This window comes from Dermacentor andersoni, chromosome 5, assembly GCF_023375885.2.
Source record: "Dermacentor andersoni chromosome 5, qqDerAnde1_hic_scaffold, whole genome shotgun sequence".
Classification (NCBI taxonomy): domain Eukaryota; kingdom Metazoa; phylum Arthropoda; class Arachnida; order Ixodida; family Ixodidae; genus Dermacentor; species Dermacentor andersoni.
The window spans coordinates 46249656-46269580 of NC_092818.1; the positions used below are offsets into that span (position 1 = coordinate 46249656).

Consider the following 19925-nt stretch of genomic DNA (forward strand, 5'->3'; position numbering starts at 1 on the left):
AGGACACTAAGGGGGCAGATAGACATAGAGCATGTCTTTATTCAAAAGCTTGCCTTGAGCACAAGCCTTTTCAGAGATACATACGTCTTTTATTAAAGATTATTCACCTTTAGACACAGCACACATGCAGCGACAAGCTTGGCACAACAAACACAGAAGAGCAATACATTGTTTTTAGATTGCAGCAACTTCTTCAGTGATTGTTGTTGCCAATTTCGCCTGCTTCAGAAACTTGTCTGCATGAGCTTGCTTCGAGCAAGCTTATGCAGACCCTCTTCCATCCTTTCACTGTCAGACGGCTTTCAACTGAAGGTTAGGGGACCGACATGCGGTAACTTCTCGCACAATATTTTTTTTTTCGTAAATCTTGATGCAACATTCGCAAAATAGTGAAACAAGGCTAAATCGATGCCAAGTGTTCTATTGAAGGACGCAACCATGGAATGCAATCTTGCTCGGAAGTTTATGCCAAAGGAAAGCGCGGTAGAGATAAATGTTCCTCTAACGTGATCAGAACAGGAACACCGGTTACTACCGCTAGTTGTTGGTAGCAGTCAGTAATAGTAGCGTGACCATTAAGCGACAGCACGAAGCAGTAGACTCAAATTCGTGAGATTTGAGAATTTGCAAAGACATGCATGAATCAACCTCTGAGAAGGAGTTGTCGTACTTTAGGTGATGCGTGGCCACTTCGTCAATTTCTTCGTTTTCGCTGAAGATCCCGGTTTCATTGACGAGATGCGTCGCATTCTCAAACTGCGTCGCCGCCTCCCGGACTTTATCCTATGCAAAAAAAAAAAAAAAAAAGAAAGACGAGCACGCACTGAGCTTCACTGTCAACTCGAAATAGCCACACATTACTACTGCCTCGATGAGACTAGTGATTCGACCACGCTGGCAGAGAAATGCACGTTAAACGAGACAAATTTACTTACTTGGTAGGACTTTTCATTGGCGCTTTCAGTTGACTTCTCAATTTCGAGATACAAGTTGAACCCGCGGTCAAAAAGTTCGTTTAAAGAACTCAAATCGCTGCCGTTGCTGTTGTCATCACCCATGTTTAGAACATTCGTTTACTTCGGATTTCACATTACAGTCGTTTCACTCTGATTCAAACGATTCGATAGTTTCGCATATTTGTAAAAAAAAGGAAGGCAAAGGTTGGACTTCATAGAGTTTATTTTATGCCGTAATGAACAAAATTTCGGATGTTTACTTTTAAGACGCGCTTCTAGTGCTAGCATTGATGGCAAAACTATGATGCGTCAGATCAGGCAAGCAACACAATCCGGGCGGGACGTTACGTAGTTACGTAACATGGCGGCACCCAAAGAGTCTCTGGGTTTGATCCGCGCCGTTATTCAAGAGCTTAGGAGAAACCTCCCGCAGGTACGTCCGTACCTCTGTGTATTTCATAGTTGCGAACGAAAGTGAACGCTTTTGACACACTGCAAGCGGGTTTTCAGACGTTGGCGATCAAACACTGCGCTGAGTTTGCTAGAGAGTTCGGTGGTCAACTAGCAGAGCTGCGTCTTGTATGCCGTTGTACCCGCGTTTCTTTGCGGGCCGGCGATGCGCTCAAAGCGCAGCGAGCAGTTGACGACCAGAAACTTACCTGTCATACAAAAGAAGCGAGGTAGTCGGTAGCCTTGTCTCTCCAACCATTTTTTTTTTAAGAAGCAAAAACGCGGGTTTTCGCAGGGCCGTGGAAGTTTGAGCAGCGTGTTGTGTGACCGGCGTCCCGAGTATGTAAACAAACGTCGTCGACCGTAATTCACACTTGTTTGATTTTCTTGGCTTTCACTTGGTGTGTATGCGTAGTTGTGGATACGGTAGGCGATATTTGATCTGCTGGTTCGGTGTTTGGCTACTTGAAGTACCGTGAGCGTCCTAGCGCACGCGAGCAGAATTTTTGCGTTCGCTTCTCGTGCTGGAAGGCGACAAACGGAATACAGCTAGCAAAAATTGGGGTCTTAGAAAGGGGTTTAAGTTTGTATTTCGGGCAGCAAACCGTATTCCGGCGTTTCACTAGGTTTTTTCTTAGTTGAGGGAGCTTAGCGTCCTAATTCTGTAGAAACCCAGCTTGTGAGACGCGCTGCGGAGTAAACCTAATGATTTGGTGCTGCTTAATCACGGATCGAAATTTAGATACAGTGGTGATTTTGCTTCGATCCGTTGGTCTCAAGAAGACGAAACCTCGACATCGTGCTCTAGTGCAAATATTTAGCCATCGCGACGGTATGCTAGCCAGCCACCGTCATTCGGCTCACTTGCTTCTTGTAGTTGCGTATTCCGACCCTCTTGTACGGTTTGGAACAAACGCGAAACGACACTGCGTTTACGTGAATTTAGCTGGATTCGGGTGTCCCCTGCTTGTTCTGCGAGTTAAGCCAGTCGTGCCGTTTGCCGTACTTTTATGCTTTCTTTCTTTATTATTGTGATTTTTTGTGAACAACGATATTCCTGTTTATACTTGGCAGATGTTTGGACGTTGGCCATTTGGCATAAGGTCATGCCCTGAAGACGTTGCAAACGCAAATCCTAAGAACAGGACACGTTAATGCTTGTATTGTGTCCTGTTGTCAGCTTGACCTTGTGCTGTTTTCGGTTTTTCGTTTGTTTGCCGCGGCTATAATAACCGCCTATTTGGCAGTCATTCTTGCTCTTCATTCCCGCTGTGTCTTCCAGTCGATATCTCGGGGATATGTATGAAATTTTGAAGTAGAATGGTGCTGTGGCTGAAGGTTACTCCAGAAGTATACTGATGTTTCAAACCTCTCCAGGAAAAGAAATTGCATTGTCTAATTAACAACTGGAAACAGTAACCTAGGGCTTACCATTATGAGTTTTTTCTGATCACTCATTGTTTAACCAGTTTGTGGTCTCTGAGTAAGGTTGCTTTTGCTCCATGGATTGTTATTTCCGTGATAAAACCAAAGGAAACGTACTTCAACACCTTTGGCATTCCACAGTAATTTGCTGGTACAAAGCTGCTAACAGCAAGATCATGAATACAGAGATAGATGGCAGTGGCATGACAACCACAATAATGACACTTCATTGATGGACATCTTAGACGAGAAACAGCTGTCATTGTGGAATGAATGTTGAGAATTACTGCGGCACTATGAATGACAGCACTGTACTGGGCCAAAAATCTGAAGTTTGTGGCTTCTTATATGACTATGCTAATCACCCAACAACCTTTGAAATTCTGCACATCTAACTTCAGTTCATTGACTCTTTCTATGCCTTATGCTATCGCCTTATCTGTCTAGTCTGCCCGTGAAAATGATTTCAAGTGTGCACAAAGTGGTATGGTACGTAAGCTCAAACCTAATTTCCTTGGGCATTGCACTGAAAAAGAGACGTATGCTATCAGTCATGCCACTTCTTCACCCTTATTCTGCCAAAAACTTACTGGAGGATGCTGGCATGAGATATCTGCGACGCTCTGGACCTGTTATTTGGCACCAAGCCGAAGAACCTTGTTTGTGACCGAATTGTGTGAGACATTATCTGGTGATCACTTGTTGTGGGATATTCCGTGTTTGCATTTGTGATGTGCTAAAGAATGTGGAAAGTTCTCCAACTGGTCGATAACTTGAGGCTCAGTGTGATTTCGTGCAAACTTCGATGTACAAAGCTTTGGCTTTAAGTGGAATGTGAAAATGGATCACAGCCCACTGATCCCTGCTCTGGTGGCTCAGTGGCTACATTCGTCAGCTGAACAAAAGGCTGGTGGTTTGAACCCCAGCTGCTGCATTACGACGGGAAAAGAATGCAAGAGTTCTCGTGTGGCATGCTTTGGGGTCCCGTTAAAAAATCCAAATTTTTAATCTGGAGCCTCTCCACTACAATGTCCCTCTTAGCCAATGTTCTTGCTTTGGGTCGTTTAAGCACCATCGGTCCGACCTTTGTGTGGTGCCCTCTGCCGCTTCTGCCTGGGATGGTCCAGACCACTGACCAATCTCTCGTCCATGTGGCCACTGCTTGCAGGGACAGTTCTGCACGCTGGAAGGGAGCCCCCGTGATAGGGCACCGTGAGTCCTCCCCCCCAGTGTCGGTGCCTCCTGCCTCGTCCAGAGTCTTGATGGACTTCAGGCTCACGGGTGTATTCGAGTCCACCTGCCCTTGTCGTGCCGACAATTCGAACTTCGAATTCTGCCCCGAACCTGGCTTCCGGTCCCTTGTCTCCAGCATGCCTGGACCCAGCACAGGCCGCAGCATGTCTGACCTCCTGAAGATGACGCAAGACTGCTCGGTGGCATTGCAGCGGCTAGAGGACATGGTACCGGGCTTCCACTACACAACACGGTCCACCCGCACCTTGGCCGGAAAAGAGCGGCTCGCCAAAGCAGCAGCGTGCACCAATGGGGCCGGTGCTGTCGCGGCCATGGATGACGAGTGGATTAAGAGCCGCGTGCAGAAGGAGCTGAGGCGTGGGCGAGGTGACAAGCATCGTGTGGCCGTGCGCAGTTACGGTTACACCGTGACTTGGAAGGACCTGAACACTGTGCTCGGTACAAACTGGCTGAATGACGTTGTCATTGACTTCTACATGGGGCTTGTGGCCGAGCGCGCCAAAGAAGTTTCAGACGGTCTCCGCGTTCATGCGCTGACGACGCACTTCTTCAACGTGCTGAAAAACCGGGGCTATGAAGCCGTGCGCCGCTGGACGGACACGGTTGACTTGTTTGCTTTCAACCTAGTGCTCGTGCCCATCCACGACCTCGATCACTGGTCACTCGCTGTTCTGAATATAACAAACCAGACGTTTGAGTTCTACGATTCGATGGGTCGTAAGAACTGGAACTGCTATCAGGTGTTGATGGCATACCTGAGGAAAGAGCATAAAGACAAACGGAAGTGTCCACTGACTCCAGAAGTAAAATGGGAATGCCAGTACATAAAGAACCTTCCGCAGCAGACTAACTCTCATGACTGTGGTGTGTTTGTGTGCCTCTATGCGGAGTGCCTCGCGAGAGGTGCGTCATTCAATTTTTCAGCTCGCGACATTCAGCGGTTGCGATATAGAATTGCCTTTGAGATCTTGTCGGGGAAGTTGATGGATCACTGACACTTACTGCTGCTTCCTCTGAAGACAAACTGGTGCGTTACCTGGGAGAGAGACTTTACCGATTGCAGCCTCCACGCATGTGCCTGTGTTGTTTACATGAACTTACTTGATTACCTGTGCTAGGAAGTCTGTTGACGCCTTGTCTGTGCAGACTGGACATTGTCTTTGTTTGTTTTATGCGGGCAGGTGAACCCCGTTGATTTTTGCAATGTGATACAAATGTTAAAGATCTTCAGGCCTCTGCCTTCTGCCAATTCAAAGGCCAACAAAATACCAATCCAAAGGCCAATGGAAGCCTCTACATTTATTTTTGCACAATGTTGTTGTGCTCTACATATTTGTGAGGTTCTCGATCAGCCGCAACCCTTAATGGCCATGTTCATGGAAAGCTGTTTTGTTTTTGAATACTCCATTTTCATATTTCAAGTGTTCTATAGGAGCTCATAATTTTCACTCATTTAATAACCTTCTTGCCAAGCTCTCTTAATTACAACAGGCCTTCTGTGAACTATGCTCAAAGCAGGGTGTCACTGCTTGTTTCCTAAGAGAAGACCTGTTTTTAAAGTTCTAGGCCACCTTTTCAGTGTATGGACAACGGGAAAGATTCAATTTTTGCAGTCCTCACTCTCATATAGAGCTGTAATAATGACCATCCAGTGCCCTGGTTGTTCATTATTGCTGCTGCGACATTTATCGCACCCATTACAGCAGACTTTGACAAAAAGAAAGCTTCTTCCTGAACAAATTTTTGTATTAGGGTTGGTATTGTGGCACGGTGCTTAAGGCGATGTTATTGCCACAATCTTTTTAAATTATCGTGTTGAGTTTTGTATGGGCACAAGAAGTGTTGTACATCAGAATTTCATGTCCTGGCGTTGGGTGCTCTATCACTCCTTTTTTTTTTTCTCTCCATTGAAAGGACCCCATGGAGGAAATAAATGTTCATGTATTTTTTTACTGTTAAATATCCTCATTTTGATGCTTATTTCTTACCATCATTTCTGCAGCTGGGCTAGTCTAAGTAGGCTGTGGTTGGTACTTAGATCAAAATGGTGAATCAGCATTAGCCAAAGTGTTAATTTGCTGTGTAGTTGGATTCTTTGTGAGCAGTGAGCCGTGCAATAGTTGAAACAGGTGTCATGTTATAGCTATGGAGTGCAAAAAAAGTGCAAACAGATATTTGGCTACTGATGCGTTACACCTTGGCCTTTTTTTTATGGTGACATCCACTATACTTGCTGACAACATTCTGTGGCTATGAAGGGAAATCTGTGGAGGCAAAGCATGCACAAGTGATAGCACTTCCAAAAAGAGTCCCACGTTTTAATCGAGGTTAGTTTAGTTTGGGAAACCCAAAGCACGAACACTTCAGCAACAGTTAAATAAGACAACACACACCACTGAGTGTAAAGGTTTACTTATTTTGTGGCTTTTCCCTTCCGCGTCTGGGCAGACGCGAAATCGTCGCACATGGAAGCTGCGTTGATTTATCATCTGTTCCGAGCAACCGAAAGATGTTAGATGCTGCCGGACTACTTGGCATGGTAACACATACAGCAGCCACATGCCTGTAGCTTTTCCTTGGTAGCCACAGAAACTTGCCCACGAGTATAGCTGATATGGATCAGTCGCTGTCACTCTAATCCTTAAGCAAACACTTGGACTTAAGAATTCTGGATCTGCCATTGCCATTGCGAACTGCTCCATGTCGGATTGCTGCGGATGTTGTCAGGTGCAAAAAGTATTGATTTCCATGTGTAAGTGTTTGCCATTATTGAGGGTTCGGGGCAATTTCAGCGTAAATACCAGCCTACTTGCCAGCATAACGATTGCATTACTGCCAATTTTTTTTACTTTATCGTTATATGCCCAGTTTTTAGAGCTTGTGTTCGATTGTCATATTGAGGCCAATTTTACTGTTTTTCATTTCTGACCAGTTTAGGACAAAACTCATTTTAAATTGGTACAGATAGAGTCGTCCACCGATTTTTTAGAGGCTAATTATTCGATGCCCTCATTCATTCAGACCTACCAGCAGCAGTGCCATTTTTTCCATAGAACCAATGCATAACGGCAACTGAAATTTAAGCTTTTGTTCTGTGAATATTTCATGAAAATGTTCATTGGAATACATCTTCGTTTTGTGTGTGGTGCACGTCGTTCTTCCTGTGACCAAATGGCAGTGTGCCTGTTCACAGCGTCCCTAGAGAACAAAGTCTGTGATGTTTTTTTCATACACAGTTGACATCATGACAATTAAAACAGTGTTAGCATTTTGCACCAATATTTAGTAGCTTTTTTCCTCGACTGCAGTATTTCTCAACTGTTAAGGTTGGAAGATCTGGCGTAATCTTGTCAATAGTAGTGTTCAGGTGCAAATGAGTCCCCACTCGGGCAGATGAGGCATGATTATAAAAAAAAAAAACGTAGTTTCGTGCATAAAGCAGGGACACGGTAGTTGGGGCATTATTATGCTCAGTAAAGTTTTTTTCGTGTTTCATGCAGTATTGGCTGAAGTGAACATTTCCAGATTCAAGCGAGCAATTTCCTTTCGAGAAGAAGTAGAAAAGAATTGGTGCTTCTAGTTCGATTCCTCATTACCCACTAGCTTTATTTTATATTCTTTCACCCAGGCACAGGTTTGTGCGTAAGCAGTTGAGCTTGATATCGGGCAACACTATAACGAGTGCTCAAGAGGTCAGGCATAGTATGGGGATGTTTTGTGTCCACATAGCATGCTCCAATATGGAAACCTGTCTCGGAGGCCATGTATTACCTTACTGCAGACAGTGGAAGTTACATGGCTGCCATGTTTTAAATATCGCTCGTTGTGAGGGCTGCAGACGAAGCCAAAATTGGAGTTTTTTTTTGACAAACCAGGCAGGTGACCATGCCCAATGTTAATATTGAACGATTCGGGCCAAAGTATGCAATCTTGCTACAGAATTTGCGCAGGAACAGAGCAGCCGTAACCGCAAAATCTTTTTTTCTGCCATTTTAGAAGAAAAATGCACGTCCCTGCATAGGTGGTGTCTCTGGTGCAGGCAAATCAGCATAAGCATAGCCTTTAAGATCAGGTTTTGTTAGACAGAGCTGTCGCTGGGGCATGGATTTGAACACCACCTATTGCCCAGGCACAGTTCTATTTGCTGAGTAAGCAGCTGAAAGATAAAATCTCCAGCAGCAGTTGAAGCCCTGGCAGGGTACTGTGTCTATTTTTTTGTCTTGTGCAATTTTACTATTGTTGCATCAATTATTACTAAAGATAGGACCCTTTCACAAACAAGTTCTAAAGGTGCCAAAGGATGGGGTGGCGCGAGATTGCAAAATGTGCATATAAGAAATTGTATGATTGTGCCTTGTACCTGTGTCAGTGCAAGATGCCATATATCAGACGGGTAGCTGCAAGTTCCTGAAGCAGGCAAAGCCTGCAGCAGCAGAGTTGGGGGAAAAGGTCATCGGTCTAAACACAGTTTCTTGCTTTTTTATTTCCTGCTGTTTATAGTTTACTGCTGCTTGTGGGCTGCATCTAAACATAAATCATCGTTATTAGAGTGTGTGTGTGTGCCACAAAAGGCACGTGTTTAGAAAAAAATTCATGTTGTTCCCCCCTTCCATCAGGTAGGCGTGTTTCTTTTTCTTTTGAGTTTTCAAGCTTGATGGTTGGCAGGTATGATGCTTTTAAATCAAGCAGGGGAGCACATAACACGTTGTAGATCAACCGTAGCAAATTCAATTTGCCGTAAATATATATGACGGGAGCAGGAGGCTGCGGACGGAGACAAACATGGTCGACCGAACACTGCTCTTATTCTTCGTCTACTTCTTTCTCCACTATTGCACCATACCATACTATTGTGCGGTTCGTCACATGCTTCCCCCTCCCACCGAGAGAGTCGTAGGTACAAGGGTGGATGATACCATCAGACTGTCCTCACATATGAACGATGTCAGTCTGGCAGTCCGGTGGTGTCCAGCAGCGCTCAGGTGGTCGAGGCTGGCTATTGCACTCCAGACGACATATGCATACTCCTTGAAGGAAGGTTTGGACGCATGGAAACTATGGGAACTCAAGTGTCTTTGCGACTTGGGAGACACGCGATGTCTCCTGCTCGAACCTTTAGTGGACTGGGTCATTAAGGCGACGTCTCTGTTGGTCTGGTACGCCTAGAAAATGTCTGTGTCTTTTTGGTCCTTGTGCACAGTGTTGTCGTAGGAATCCTTGGTGTGGGAGCAGTCCTGAGTCCTGATAGGTGGTGCTGAAGGTGTTTGACGTTTATTTCTTGCAAGACGTATTCGTTGTGTTCGTCTCGGGTTTAGTTGCCTTAGGCACTGACGTTTTCCTTGTTGCATCCGTGCTTTCGGCGACGCTCTCGGTCGCCGTCCGTGTCGAATTTGCGATGTTGTTGCAACTGTTGTTGAGGTAGCATATCTATCGAGATATGCCTTTTGATTACTGGCGCTAATTGATGTAGAGATGAATGAGTAGTGTGTACACTGCTCCTTTTGGTGAGATTTGTCTGGTGGCGAATACAGTGCGGCAGCCTTCTCAGAAGGCTTTTCCGAGGCTGCTGCAACGACATGAATGGGCGCTTCGGTAAATCCACAGTGCGCGATGCTGCTTTGCCTGTGCCACGCTTCTGCACTGGCAGCGTCTTGTTGAGGTGTAGTACGCGGGAGGCTTGAGAGTCGCGAAGCAGCTAGATTTCTAGGTGTACATGGCTCCAAATTGTCTTCGCCCTGAAAGGGGTGTGCGGTGGTGCTGGCACTTGTATTCAGATTTCGTCCTGGCTGTATGCAAGTTGGCTTAGTTTCATCAGAATAAGTAACCGCTGCACTTGAGATGTGGCATTCTTTGACGACTGTTGAAGTGTCACTTGACTTTGGTTGGAACTGATGATGATCGCTACGTGGAGACTGGGTGACTGCGGCGACCCAGTTGTAATGTTTCCAGCTGTTGGATAATGAGGGAGTCTGCAGCGTACACCTTAAAGCGACTGATCATCTCTTCCTTGATTTTCTCCCACAATTCATCGGTATCATATATGTGCATTAGGTAGAAGCCAAATGCCTCACCGGTGACGTAGTCATTGAAGTTGGTGACCATATCCTGTTCCAACCATGATGCAGCGGATGCGTGGTGCTCGAGGAGGCGAAACCAGTCTTCTACGGGCCCATCGTCCGCTGATACGGTGTACTTGGGTATGTCCAAGGTGATGCGGTCATGATACTGGCCGGTGTCGGTAGTGGAGCTGTGCGCTCTGGGTTCATGCCATGGTGTTGAGTACTTGCATGATGATGTGAGGCTGATGAGCTGGCTGCCAAGTCTTTATCCTGTCGACCTGTGTGACATGAGCAGGAGGTTGTGGACAGAGACAAACATGGTTGCCCGAACACTGCCTTTATTCTTCGTCTACTTTCCTCCACTATTGCACCGTACTGCACTATTGTGTGGTTTGTCACATATACATAATATTGTATAGGAATTGCGCTGGCCCCAGTAGTATAATTTCAGAACAGAAAGAGCACAATGCTTAATATTTTCTCATTGTCAAAGTGAAAATGCCTAGTGAAACTTAGACGAAGGTTGGTCCATCAGTCGAATAGCCAGAAATGTATTGTATGAAAACGATGTGCACTGTGCTCTCTGAAACTATATATATATATATATATATATAGGTATAGGTCTTTAAGTTTGTTGCTGCATTTCATTTCAAGGGCATATACATATATATATATTACGGGCTGTCGATCCAACTTTAAGCAAGTGCACATCAACGAGTAGTGAGGATGTAGCTGCCAGGATTGCACTGACGTTATTATCATTATTATTGTGAGCAACATCATCATAACCAGCCTTGCAGACATGGAGGAAGGAAAGCGTTGGAGAGGCCCCAGTCAGCACGGACGTGTTGGAGAAAGTGTGGCAGAAATCACATGCTGTTTTTCACAAAGGAGCACTATGACTGGTACCCCATATGTCAACGTTGCCATAGCAACCATGTTCCTGAAGCTCTCACTGCTGCTCTAGGCCTCTGAAAAGTGAGACACTTTTTTCGGCCCGTGTCTTTCTCGCAGCACCATCTGTTTGCAAGACAAGCTTGCTTTAGAGTGTGATGTGTATAAGCTTGAAAGTTTTGAGGGTCTATGAGCGTGAGTGTCAGCCAGTCTGAAACGCTCTAGTAATCGCGGCGTGGGACTCCGTCGTCTTTTTCAACGTGCCACGGAAAATCATAGGAGCGCGTCTGCTTCACTAAAGCTGTTGCAGAAGTTTCGTAGCTTTGTTCCGATTTCTGGCGGCTCGTAGCAATGCAAGTTCAAAGCTGACGGCTGTCTGCTCCGGCGAGCTGATTGGGGGTGCAGAGTGAGATGGCACACCAACATGGCTGCATTTCTGGCTTCAGAAACGTGACATCAGGGCCTCTCCTGTTTCTTTCCTCCATGCTTGCAGATGTCTAAAATGTGGCAGCCATGATGTGTTTCTGGCTCCTCCAGTCGCATATGATGCATGCAGCATCATAAGCGACTGACACCATAAACACCATCCTTCCTTTATTGATTGATTGATTGAATAACTTATTTTTATTTCATACTCTGGGCCATGATGTTGATGCTAGGTCCAGCATTTAACAAGATAATTTAACTGCAATAAGATCAGTGGCTGCATGTCAAGCGACCTGTCGACCTGATGACTTGTCGGAGTTATTTAATTTTGCTGCTGCTTTGCATTTCATGGACATCACAAAAAGCATTTGGCATCATTTTAAACAAAGCAAGTGAGCATAGCAAGAGCCGTCATTAACACTTCCTTTGCTAAGGGACCCTTTCCAGAGAACACGCAGGCACCCTAGGAATGTCTAATGCACCGTTTCTCAAAGTTTTACAGTGCATGACCCATTTTAGTAGTGCCTAACCTACCATGACCCCTCCCTCCTCCAAACTTCATAAGCCTTCAAAAATGTACTTTTTGCAATGGCACAGATAACTTTACATTGTAATTTATTAAAAACATATAATTTAACCACAACAGAGAGAGTTACCAAGAATATTTAATGTATTTCAACAAGGATTGATTTAATCATGTATTTTAATGAGGCTGTTGGAAACTCAGTGCTGACGCCCGTTATTGCAATCGCACCGCTAGCACGAGTTGTTGCAAATGGGTCGCAAGCCCCAAGGGTAGCGTTGGCCTGGCGGCCTGGGGCACAACTGGAAGCATCCGAAGGTCACGGCAAAGCATGAGTCGACTGGTAACAGAACAACTTGTTTATTCTAGCATCGCAAAAGAGCGGGCGGTCAGGTCGACCGAAGTGGAGAGACGGGAGAGCACGTAACTCAACGGAAGAAATCGGAGCCTCTCTCCCGGCGTCCGGGGGCAGCTGCTCTTATACTCTCGGAGTTGAGGGCAAGAGGAAGGCCTCGTGACGAGACCACGTGACGGCGGGGCACGGACGAGCTGAGAGACAAGTTGAGATGAGTGTAGTGACGCATCCGCCTTGCCGGCGCCGGACAGACCTCCTCGCTTCACACTTGGGAAGCTCCTCTCCCCGGCTGCCGCGCTTTGACAAGCGTGGGCACACACGAAGACACGTGGCACTGAAACACGCCTGGACGCGCTTGGCGGGGAGGCTTTGCGGGAGCTCCGAACGGGCCAAAATGTCCGCCGCTTTGAACGAAGCCCCGGCGTCCGTTGCATCCGCGCCGGCTATACCGCGCGTTGTAGGCGAAACGTAACAGACCGCCCCGCCGGGGGAAGGAGATCCCGATGGTCAGGGGACTGCATCCGCTGTCCGGAGGGATGTCGCTCGATGATGCTCATAACCGAAGTCGGGCGTCCGTCGGCGTTTCTTGAGCGCAGCGCACAGAGAAGGCCTCGTTCTCTCGTTCAGGTTCACACAGGACACTGCAAAGTTACTTCGGGAGAGTTGACATTTTTGTTCTCGTTCCCGGCAAGCGTTAGAACTACGCCGAAAGTCAACCGCTCAGTCAGCAAGCACGGCACAACCCTCACTAAGCCCTGCCAAGCTCTTTCCCCTTTTATACTACTGCCTAGTTCCTTACAGTAGTTTAGCAGCACTCAGAACGCGTCCACAAATCGGAAAATTGCACTAGAAAGCACATCATCACTTTGAAACACTACACAAAAGCAATATGTTAAAAATCCTGCCTCAGGAAGAAAAACATCAGTAACAAACAATTTTGAGGCTGATTCCCACGTTAGGGGCTTCGACTTAAGCCATCGGCGTTACCGTTGAGACTCCCCTTTTTGTAACGCACCTCAAAGGAATGTTGTTGCAAAGCGAGGCTCCAGCGCAGGAGGCGGCCATTTGTGGAAGAGATGGTCTGCAGCCATTGGAGAGGGCAGTGATCCGTCTCGAAGCATGCGAAGCGGAGATCGCAGCGAGCGACCGTACACTAGCTCAGCTGGCGAAAACCCCGTAGCCGCATGCGGCGCGGTCCTCAATGCAAACATCACCCCAGGCAGACACAGCTCCCAGTCAGTTTGCTCAAACCACAATGCTCTCAACACGCGCTTCATGGCGGAGTGGAGCTTCTCAACGGAATTCGACTGTGGGTGGTACACTGAGCTGTGTAACAGCTTTACCCCACACCTTTCGAGAAAAGTTGTCGTCAAAGCGCTCGTAAACACCGTGCCCTGATCTGACTGGATTTCCGCAGGAAAACCAACTCGCGCAAATATGGACAGTAGTGCATTGACTATCTCAACTGAGCTGAGTTCTTTAAGCGGCACTGCTTCAGGGAACTTTGTCGCTGGGCAGATCACAGTCAAAATGTGTCTGTACCCCGTGGTTGTTACCGGCAGAGGTCCCACTGTATCAATAACGAGCCGTCTAAAAGGCTCCGTAATGATAGGTACCAACTTCAACGGCGCCCTCGATTTGTCCCCTGGTTTGCCAACCCGCTGACAGGTGTCACATGTCCTCACAAAGTGGTCTGCGTCCCGAAAACACCCTGGCCAATAGTACTCTTGCAAGAGACGGTCCTTAGTTTTCTTAACTCCTAGGTGTCCGGACCACGAACCCCCATGCGACAAGCGCAACAGATCCTGACGGTAGCACTGAGGCACGATCAGCTGATCGAACTCCACTCCCCTGCGGTCTAGATACTTCCGGTACAGGACCCCACCTCTTTCCACAAAGCGAGCATTTTTCTTGGCGATACCTTCCTTGACAATGCAGCGTATGTTTTCTAGGCTGCCATCCTTCTTTTGCTCGGCTATCAAAGCCGACCGGCTGACTTTTAGCAACCTATTAAGTCCGTCTGACGTAGGCGCGATGAGCAAATCTGCAGATAGCTCTTCTAACTTTCCCGCATCGGGAATTTCCTCTCCAGTAGCTGGTGCCTTTAACGCTACAGGCTCAATTTTATTCAGTTCGGGCGTGCTCTGAATATCAGCTTGCTGCGCCTCTGACCCTTTCTCATCGTTCGACAACGTCGGCCCCGCAACTACCGCCTTTGCAGCGAGCTCCCGAACCTTCGATCTGGTTAAGGCCTGAACGCTAGCCTCACCAAACAAAAGCCCCTTCTCGCGCAGGAGGTGATCGGACCTGTTCGAAAATAGGTACGGGTACGGGGGGGGGGGGGGGGGCAGCATAGATGACACTGCGGCCTCCGTCTCAAGCGCTCCGAAAGGTCCTTCAATAAGCACTTTTGCTACGGGCAGACACACGCTATGAGCTTCCACGGCTTGCTTGATCCATGCGCACTCGCCCGTGAACATATCGGGTTCTACGTAAGAGGGGTGAACTACATCCATCATAGCTGCGGAATCGCGAAGCACTCGGCACTCTTTCCCGTTCACGAGGAGGTCTCGCATGTAAGGCTCGAGAAGCTTCATGTTCTCGTCAGTGCTGCATAATGACAAAAACACGACTTTTGTTTTTGTTTCTGGACACTGCGCCGAAAAGTGACCCGGCTTCTGACACGTATAACACACGCGCACTTGCCTCGTCTCGAACCGCTTTCTGCGTTCGGCTTCGGTTGCCGCCGTCTCCTTACGTTCGGTCGGACACTGCGCCGAAACGTGACCCGGCTTCTGGCACGTATAACACACGCGCGCTTGCCTCGTCTCGAACCGCTTTCTCATGGGCGTGAACTTCGGCCTCTCAAACTTGGAGCCAAATTCACCCTTTTTACCGTCCTTAGCTCCGCGAGCCCGACGCATCACAAACTCCTCGGCTAGCTCAGCGGCTCGAGCCACCGTACTAACGTCTGGCCTATCCAAGACCCAGTACCGCACGTTCTCAGGTAACCGACTATAAAACTGTTCTAGCCCGAAACACTGCAGAACTTTCTCGTGGTCACCAAACGCTTTCTCTTCTTTGAGCCACTCCTGCATGTTTGACATAAGCCTGTAGGCAAACTCTGTATATGACTCACTTTTACCTTTCTCATTTTCCCGAAACTTCCGACGGAACGCCTCCGCTGACAGCCTGTACTTTTTTCGCAGACTCGATTTCACTTTGTCGAAATCCTCTGCCTCTTCTCTATTCAAGCGAGCGACTACGTCGGCCGCCTCGCCCGGTAGCAAAGTGAGCAAGCGCTGTGGCCACGTTTCCCGAGAGAACCCCTGCTTCTCGCACGTTCGCTCAAAGTTAACCAGGAACAAACCAATGTGCTCTCCAAGCTTAAACGGCCGCATCAGGTCAGTCATTTTGAACAATACTCGTTCTCCTGCACCGTGTGCCTGACTTCCATTACGAGCGCGTTCCATCTCTACCTCGAGACGCTTCATTTCCAAAGCGTGTTGACGGTCGCGCTCTTCTTTTTTCTCTTGTTGCTCTCGCTCTATCTGTTCTTTACGTTCACGCTCTTCTTTTTCTTTCTGTTCTTTTCGTTCGCGCTCATCTTTCTCTTTCTGTTCTTTAAGTTCGCGCTCCTGTCTTTTTGCCGTCTCCCTCTCCTCAATGGTCTCAAGGCATTCCGACAGCTCGTCATCCTCAGCTTCTAACTCAAGAATAGCCCTTAGCAGTTCTGGTTTTCTGAGTTTGTCTGAGACATCCAGACCCAACTCTTGCAAGCTCCAGCAATTTCGGTTTGCGCAGCGACTTCAAATCCATGGCTGCTCTGAATGCTGCTTTCTCTACTGCCTACTATTGTCTTGCCGCAAACTAACCCGGCAGCAACGACAACCACAATTACCAGCTCTGTTTCTGACACTAACAAAAGCCTGGCGAAACTCAGAAGAAGAAAGTCCCGCACTCACCAAACCTCGCAGCCAAGAATTCAGCGCAGTCGTTCCGCTGCAGGCAACCAGTCATCACACAGGGCTCGTTGCACTGCTCCCGGATGGTCGTTGTGCTGCTCAGCATACAGTCAACCGCATATCTTCGCTGCTGGCCTCCGTTGTCGCGATCTCACCGCTGGCAACCAGTTGTTGGAAACTCAGTGCTGACGCCCGTTATTGCAATCGCACCGCTAGCACGAGTTGTTGCAAATGGGTCGCAAGCCCCAAGGGTAGCGTTGGCCTGGCGGCCTGGGGCACAACTGGAAGCATCCGAAGGTCCCGGCAAAGCATGAGTCGACTGGTAACAGAACAACTTGTTTATTCTAGCATCGCAAAAGAGCGGGCGGTCAGGTCGACTGAAGTGGAGAGACGGGAGAGCACGTAACTCAACGGAAGAAATCGGAGCCTCTCTCCCGGCGTCCGGGGGCAGCTGCTCTTATACTCTCGGAGTTGAGGGCAAGAGGAAGGCCTCGTGACGAGACCACGTGACGGCGGGGCACGGACGAGCTGAGAGACAAGTTGAGACGAGTGTAGTGACGCATCCGCCTTGCCGGCGCCGGACAGACCTCCTCGCTTCACACTTGGGAAGCTCCTCTCCCCGGCTGCCGCGCTTTGACAAGCGTGGGCACACACACACACACGCACACACGAAGACACGTGGCACTGAAACACGCCTGGACGCGCTTGGCGGGGAGGCTTTGCGGGAGCTCCGAACGGGCCAAAATGTCCGCCGCTTTGAACGAAGCCCCGGCGTCCGTTGCTCCGCGCCGGCTATACCGCGCGTTGTAGGCGAAACGTAACAAGGCCGATATACTTTCTTAATATAACCATGTCTGCTGAACCATAATCGTAGATTCGACAAGCGAAACTGGCTGCGGTTTGGAGGCTGTATTCGATGAAGTCTTCTTTGTGGTGACCCAAGGTTTAGATCACTGTCTTGCCGTTTCGCCTTCCATCTTCAGGCAAAAACTAATATTACATTCTGCATAATAGGCATAATTTCAGGCCTGATATATGCTTATGTAAATCCTAAAGAAAACAGCGTTAAAAAGTATGGGCACTAAGACTGAAAATTCATCTCTGCTGCGGCAAGCAGAATGTAAATATGATTGGACCCTCCATGACCCAGCCTCAGCTTGAGAAACACTGGGAAATCCTAAAGATGCACCCGAGTGAAGCACCGAAATGTTTTATGAATGCCCAAGCTAGACATATCTTTAGGTGTCATAGGGACATTAGTGGGATGTCGGTGCAGCGGCGGTGCAGCAGGGGTGTAGAGGTAGAGTATCCGCCTTGCGTGCAAGAGGACCGTCGTTCGAATCGCGGTGCCGCACAATTTTCCACTGGATTAAAAAAAACATCCGTGTGTTGATGAAATTGCATAAACAGGCCTGGAGTGCGGCCTGATCCCGGTGACCAGAACCGGTAAAGCACTCCCTCACCAGAGCAGGATTGGCCACCCTGGTGCAGTACTTGGCCACAACCTCCTATATGAATACAACAATCAAACCCCGGCCCTCAGTCCCCAGCGGCTGCGAAGCAACTGAATACGGCGGCGGTCAGACCTGTGATGCAGAAGAGGGTGCTAAGAATGCCTGGGTCCGAACAGGCCACCATTGGAATCTGAACCTGGCAACATTTAACGCTAGAACGTTATCTAGTGAGGCACGTCTAGCAGTGCTATTAGAGGAATTAGAGGACAGTAAATGGGATATAATAGGGCTCAGTGAAGTTAGGAGGACGAAAGAAGCATATACAGTGCTAAAAAGCTGGCATGTCCTGTGCTATCAGGGTTTAGCGGAGAGACGAGAACTAGGAGTCAGATTCCTGATTAATAAGGATATAGTAGTAGCTGGTAACATACAGGAATTCTATAGTATTAACGAGAGGGTGGCAGGTCTTGTTGTGAAACTTCATCAGAGGAACAAATTGAAGGTCGTACAGGTCTACGCCCCTACATTCAGTCATGATGACCAGGAAGTCGAAAGCTTCTATGAAGACGTGGAATTGGCGATGGGTAAAATCAAAACAAAATACACTATACTGATGGGCGACTTCAATGCCAGGGTAGGCAAGAAGCAGGCTGGAAACAAGTCAGTGGGGGAATATGGCATAGGCTCCAGGAATAGCAGGGGAGAGTTATTAGTAGAGTTTGCAGAACAGAAAAATATGCAGATAATGAATACCTTCTTCCGCAAGCGGTATAGCCAAAAGTGCCAAAACAATCTACAAGCGCAAGACAGCTGACATGAGGAAGTATAATATGAATAGAATTGAACATGCTCTCACAAACGGAGGAAGCCTAAAAGCAGTGAAGAAAGAACTAGGAATAGGCAACAATCATATGTATGCGTTAAGAGACAAAGCCGACAATATCATTACTAATATGGATGAGATAGTTCAAGTGGCTGAGGAGTTCTATAGAGATCTATAAGTACCAGTGACACCCGCAATGATAATGGAAGAGAGAATAGTCTAGAGGAATTTGAAATCCTACAAGTAACGCTGGAAGAAGTAAAGAACGCCTTGGGAGCTATGCAAAACGGGAAGGCAGCTGGGGAGGATCAGGTAACAGCAAGTTTGTTGAAGGATTGTGGGCAGATTGTTCTAGAAAAACTGGCCACCCTATATACGCAATGCCTCATGACCTCGAGCTTACCGGAATATTGGAAGAGCGCTAACATAATCCTAATCCATAAGAAAGGGGACGCCGAAGACTTGAAAAATTATAGACCGATCAGCTTACTGTCCGTTGCCTAGAAACTATTTACTAAGGTAATCGCAAATAGAATCAGGAACACCTTAGACTTCTGTCAACCAAAGGACCAGCCAGGATTCTGTAAAGGCTACTCAGCAATAGACCATATTCACACGATCAATCACGTGATAGAGGAATGTGCGGAATATAACAAACCCTTATATATAGCTTTCATTTATTACGAGAAAGCGTTTGATTCAGTCGAAACCTCAGCAGTCATGGAGGCGTTACGGAATCAGGGTGTAGACGAGCCGTATGTAAAAATACTGAAAGATATCTAAAGCGGCTCCACAGCCACTGTAGTCCACCATAAACAAAGCAACAAAATCCAAATAAAGGCGTCGGGCAGGGAGATACGATCTCTCCAATGCTATTCACAGCGTGTTTACAGGAGGTGTTCTGAGACCTGGATTGGGAAGAATTGGGGATAAGAGTTAGTGGAGAATACCTTAGTAACTTTCGATTCGCTGATGATATTGCCTTGCTTAGTAACTCAGGGGACCAATTGCAATGCATGCTCACGGACCTAGAGAGGCAAAGCAGAAGGGTGGATTTAAAAGTTAATCTGCAGAAAACTAATGTTTAACAATCTCTGAAGAGAACAGCAGTTTACGATAGGTAGTGAGGCACTGGAAGTGGTAAGGGAATACATCTACTTAGGGCAGGAAGTGACTAAGATCCGGATCATGAGAGTGAAATAATCAGAAGAATAAGAATGGGCTGGAGTGTGTTTGGCAGGCATTCTCAGATCATGAACAGCAGGTTGCCATTATCCCTCAAGAGAAAAGTATAACAGCTGTGTCTTGCCAGTACTCACCTACGGGGCAGAAAGCTGGAGG

At 47.5% G+C, this 19925-nt stretch overlaps 2 protein-coding genes across 4 annotated transcripts in view; one reads left to right on the forward strand and one right to left on the reverse strand.

The window, feature by feature from the left end:
* Tap42 (immunoglobulin binding protein Tap42) overlaps positions 1-1096 on the reverse strand; it is a 73189-nt gene extending 72093 nt beyond the window's left edge. The window contains exons 1-2 of the mRNA XM_072288172.1: positions 936-1096; positions 671-783 (exon numbers count right to left, since the gene is read on the reverse strand). Of these exons, the coding sequence (XP_072144273.1) occupies positions 671-783; positions 936-1058 (236 nt within the window). The 5' untranslated portion in view covers positions 1059-1096. The remainder of the gene's footprint in view (positions 1-670; positions 784-935) is intronic.
* A 181-nt stretch (positions 1097-1277) lies between these two features.
* Positions 1278-19925, forward strand: part of LOC140218462 (protein FMC1 homolog) — a 38933-nt gene continuing 20285 nt past the window's right edge. The window contains exons 1-2 of one of the 3 annotated variants that reach the window (XM_072288173.1): positions 1308-1389; positions 4000-7360. In XM_072288173.1, the coding sequence (XP_072144274.1) occupies positions 4094-5080 (987 nt within the window). In that variant the 5' untranslated portion in view covers positions 1308-1389; positions 4000-4093 and the 3' untranslated portion in view covers positions 5081-7360. Of the gene's footprint in view, positions 1390-3999; positions 7361-10186; positions 10283-19925 lie in introns of those variants that run through there. The other 2 variants (XM_072288175.1, XM_072288174.1) reach the window with 2 other exon arrangements.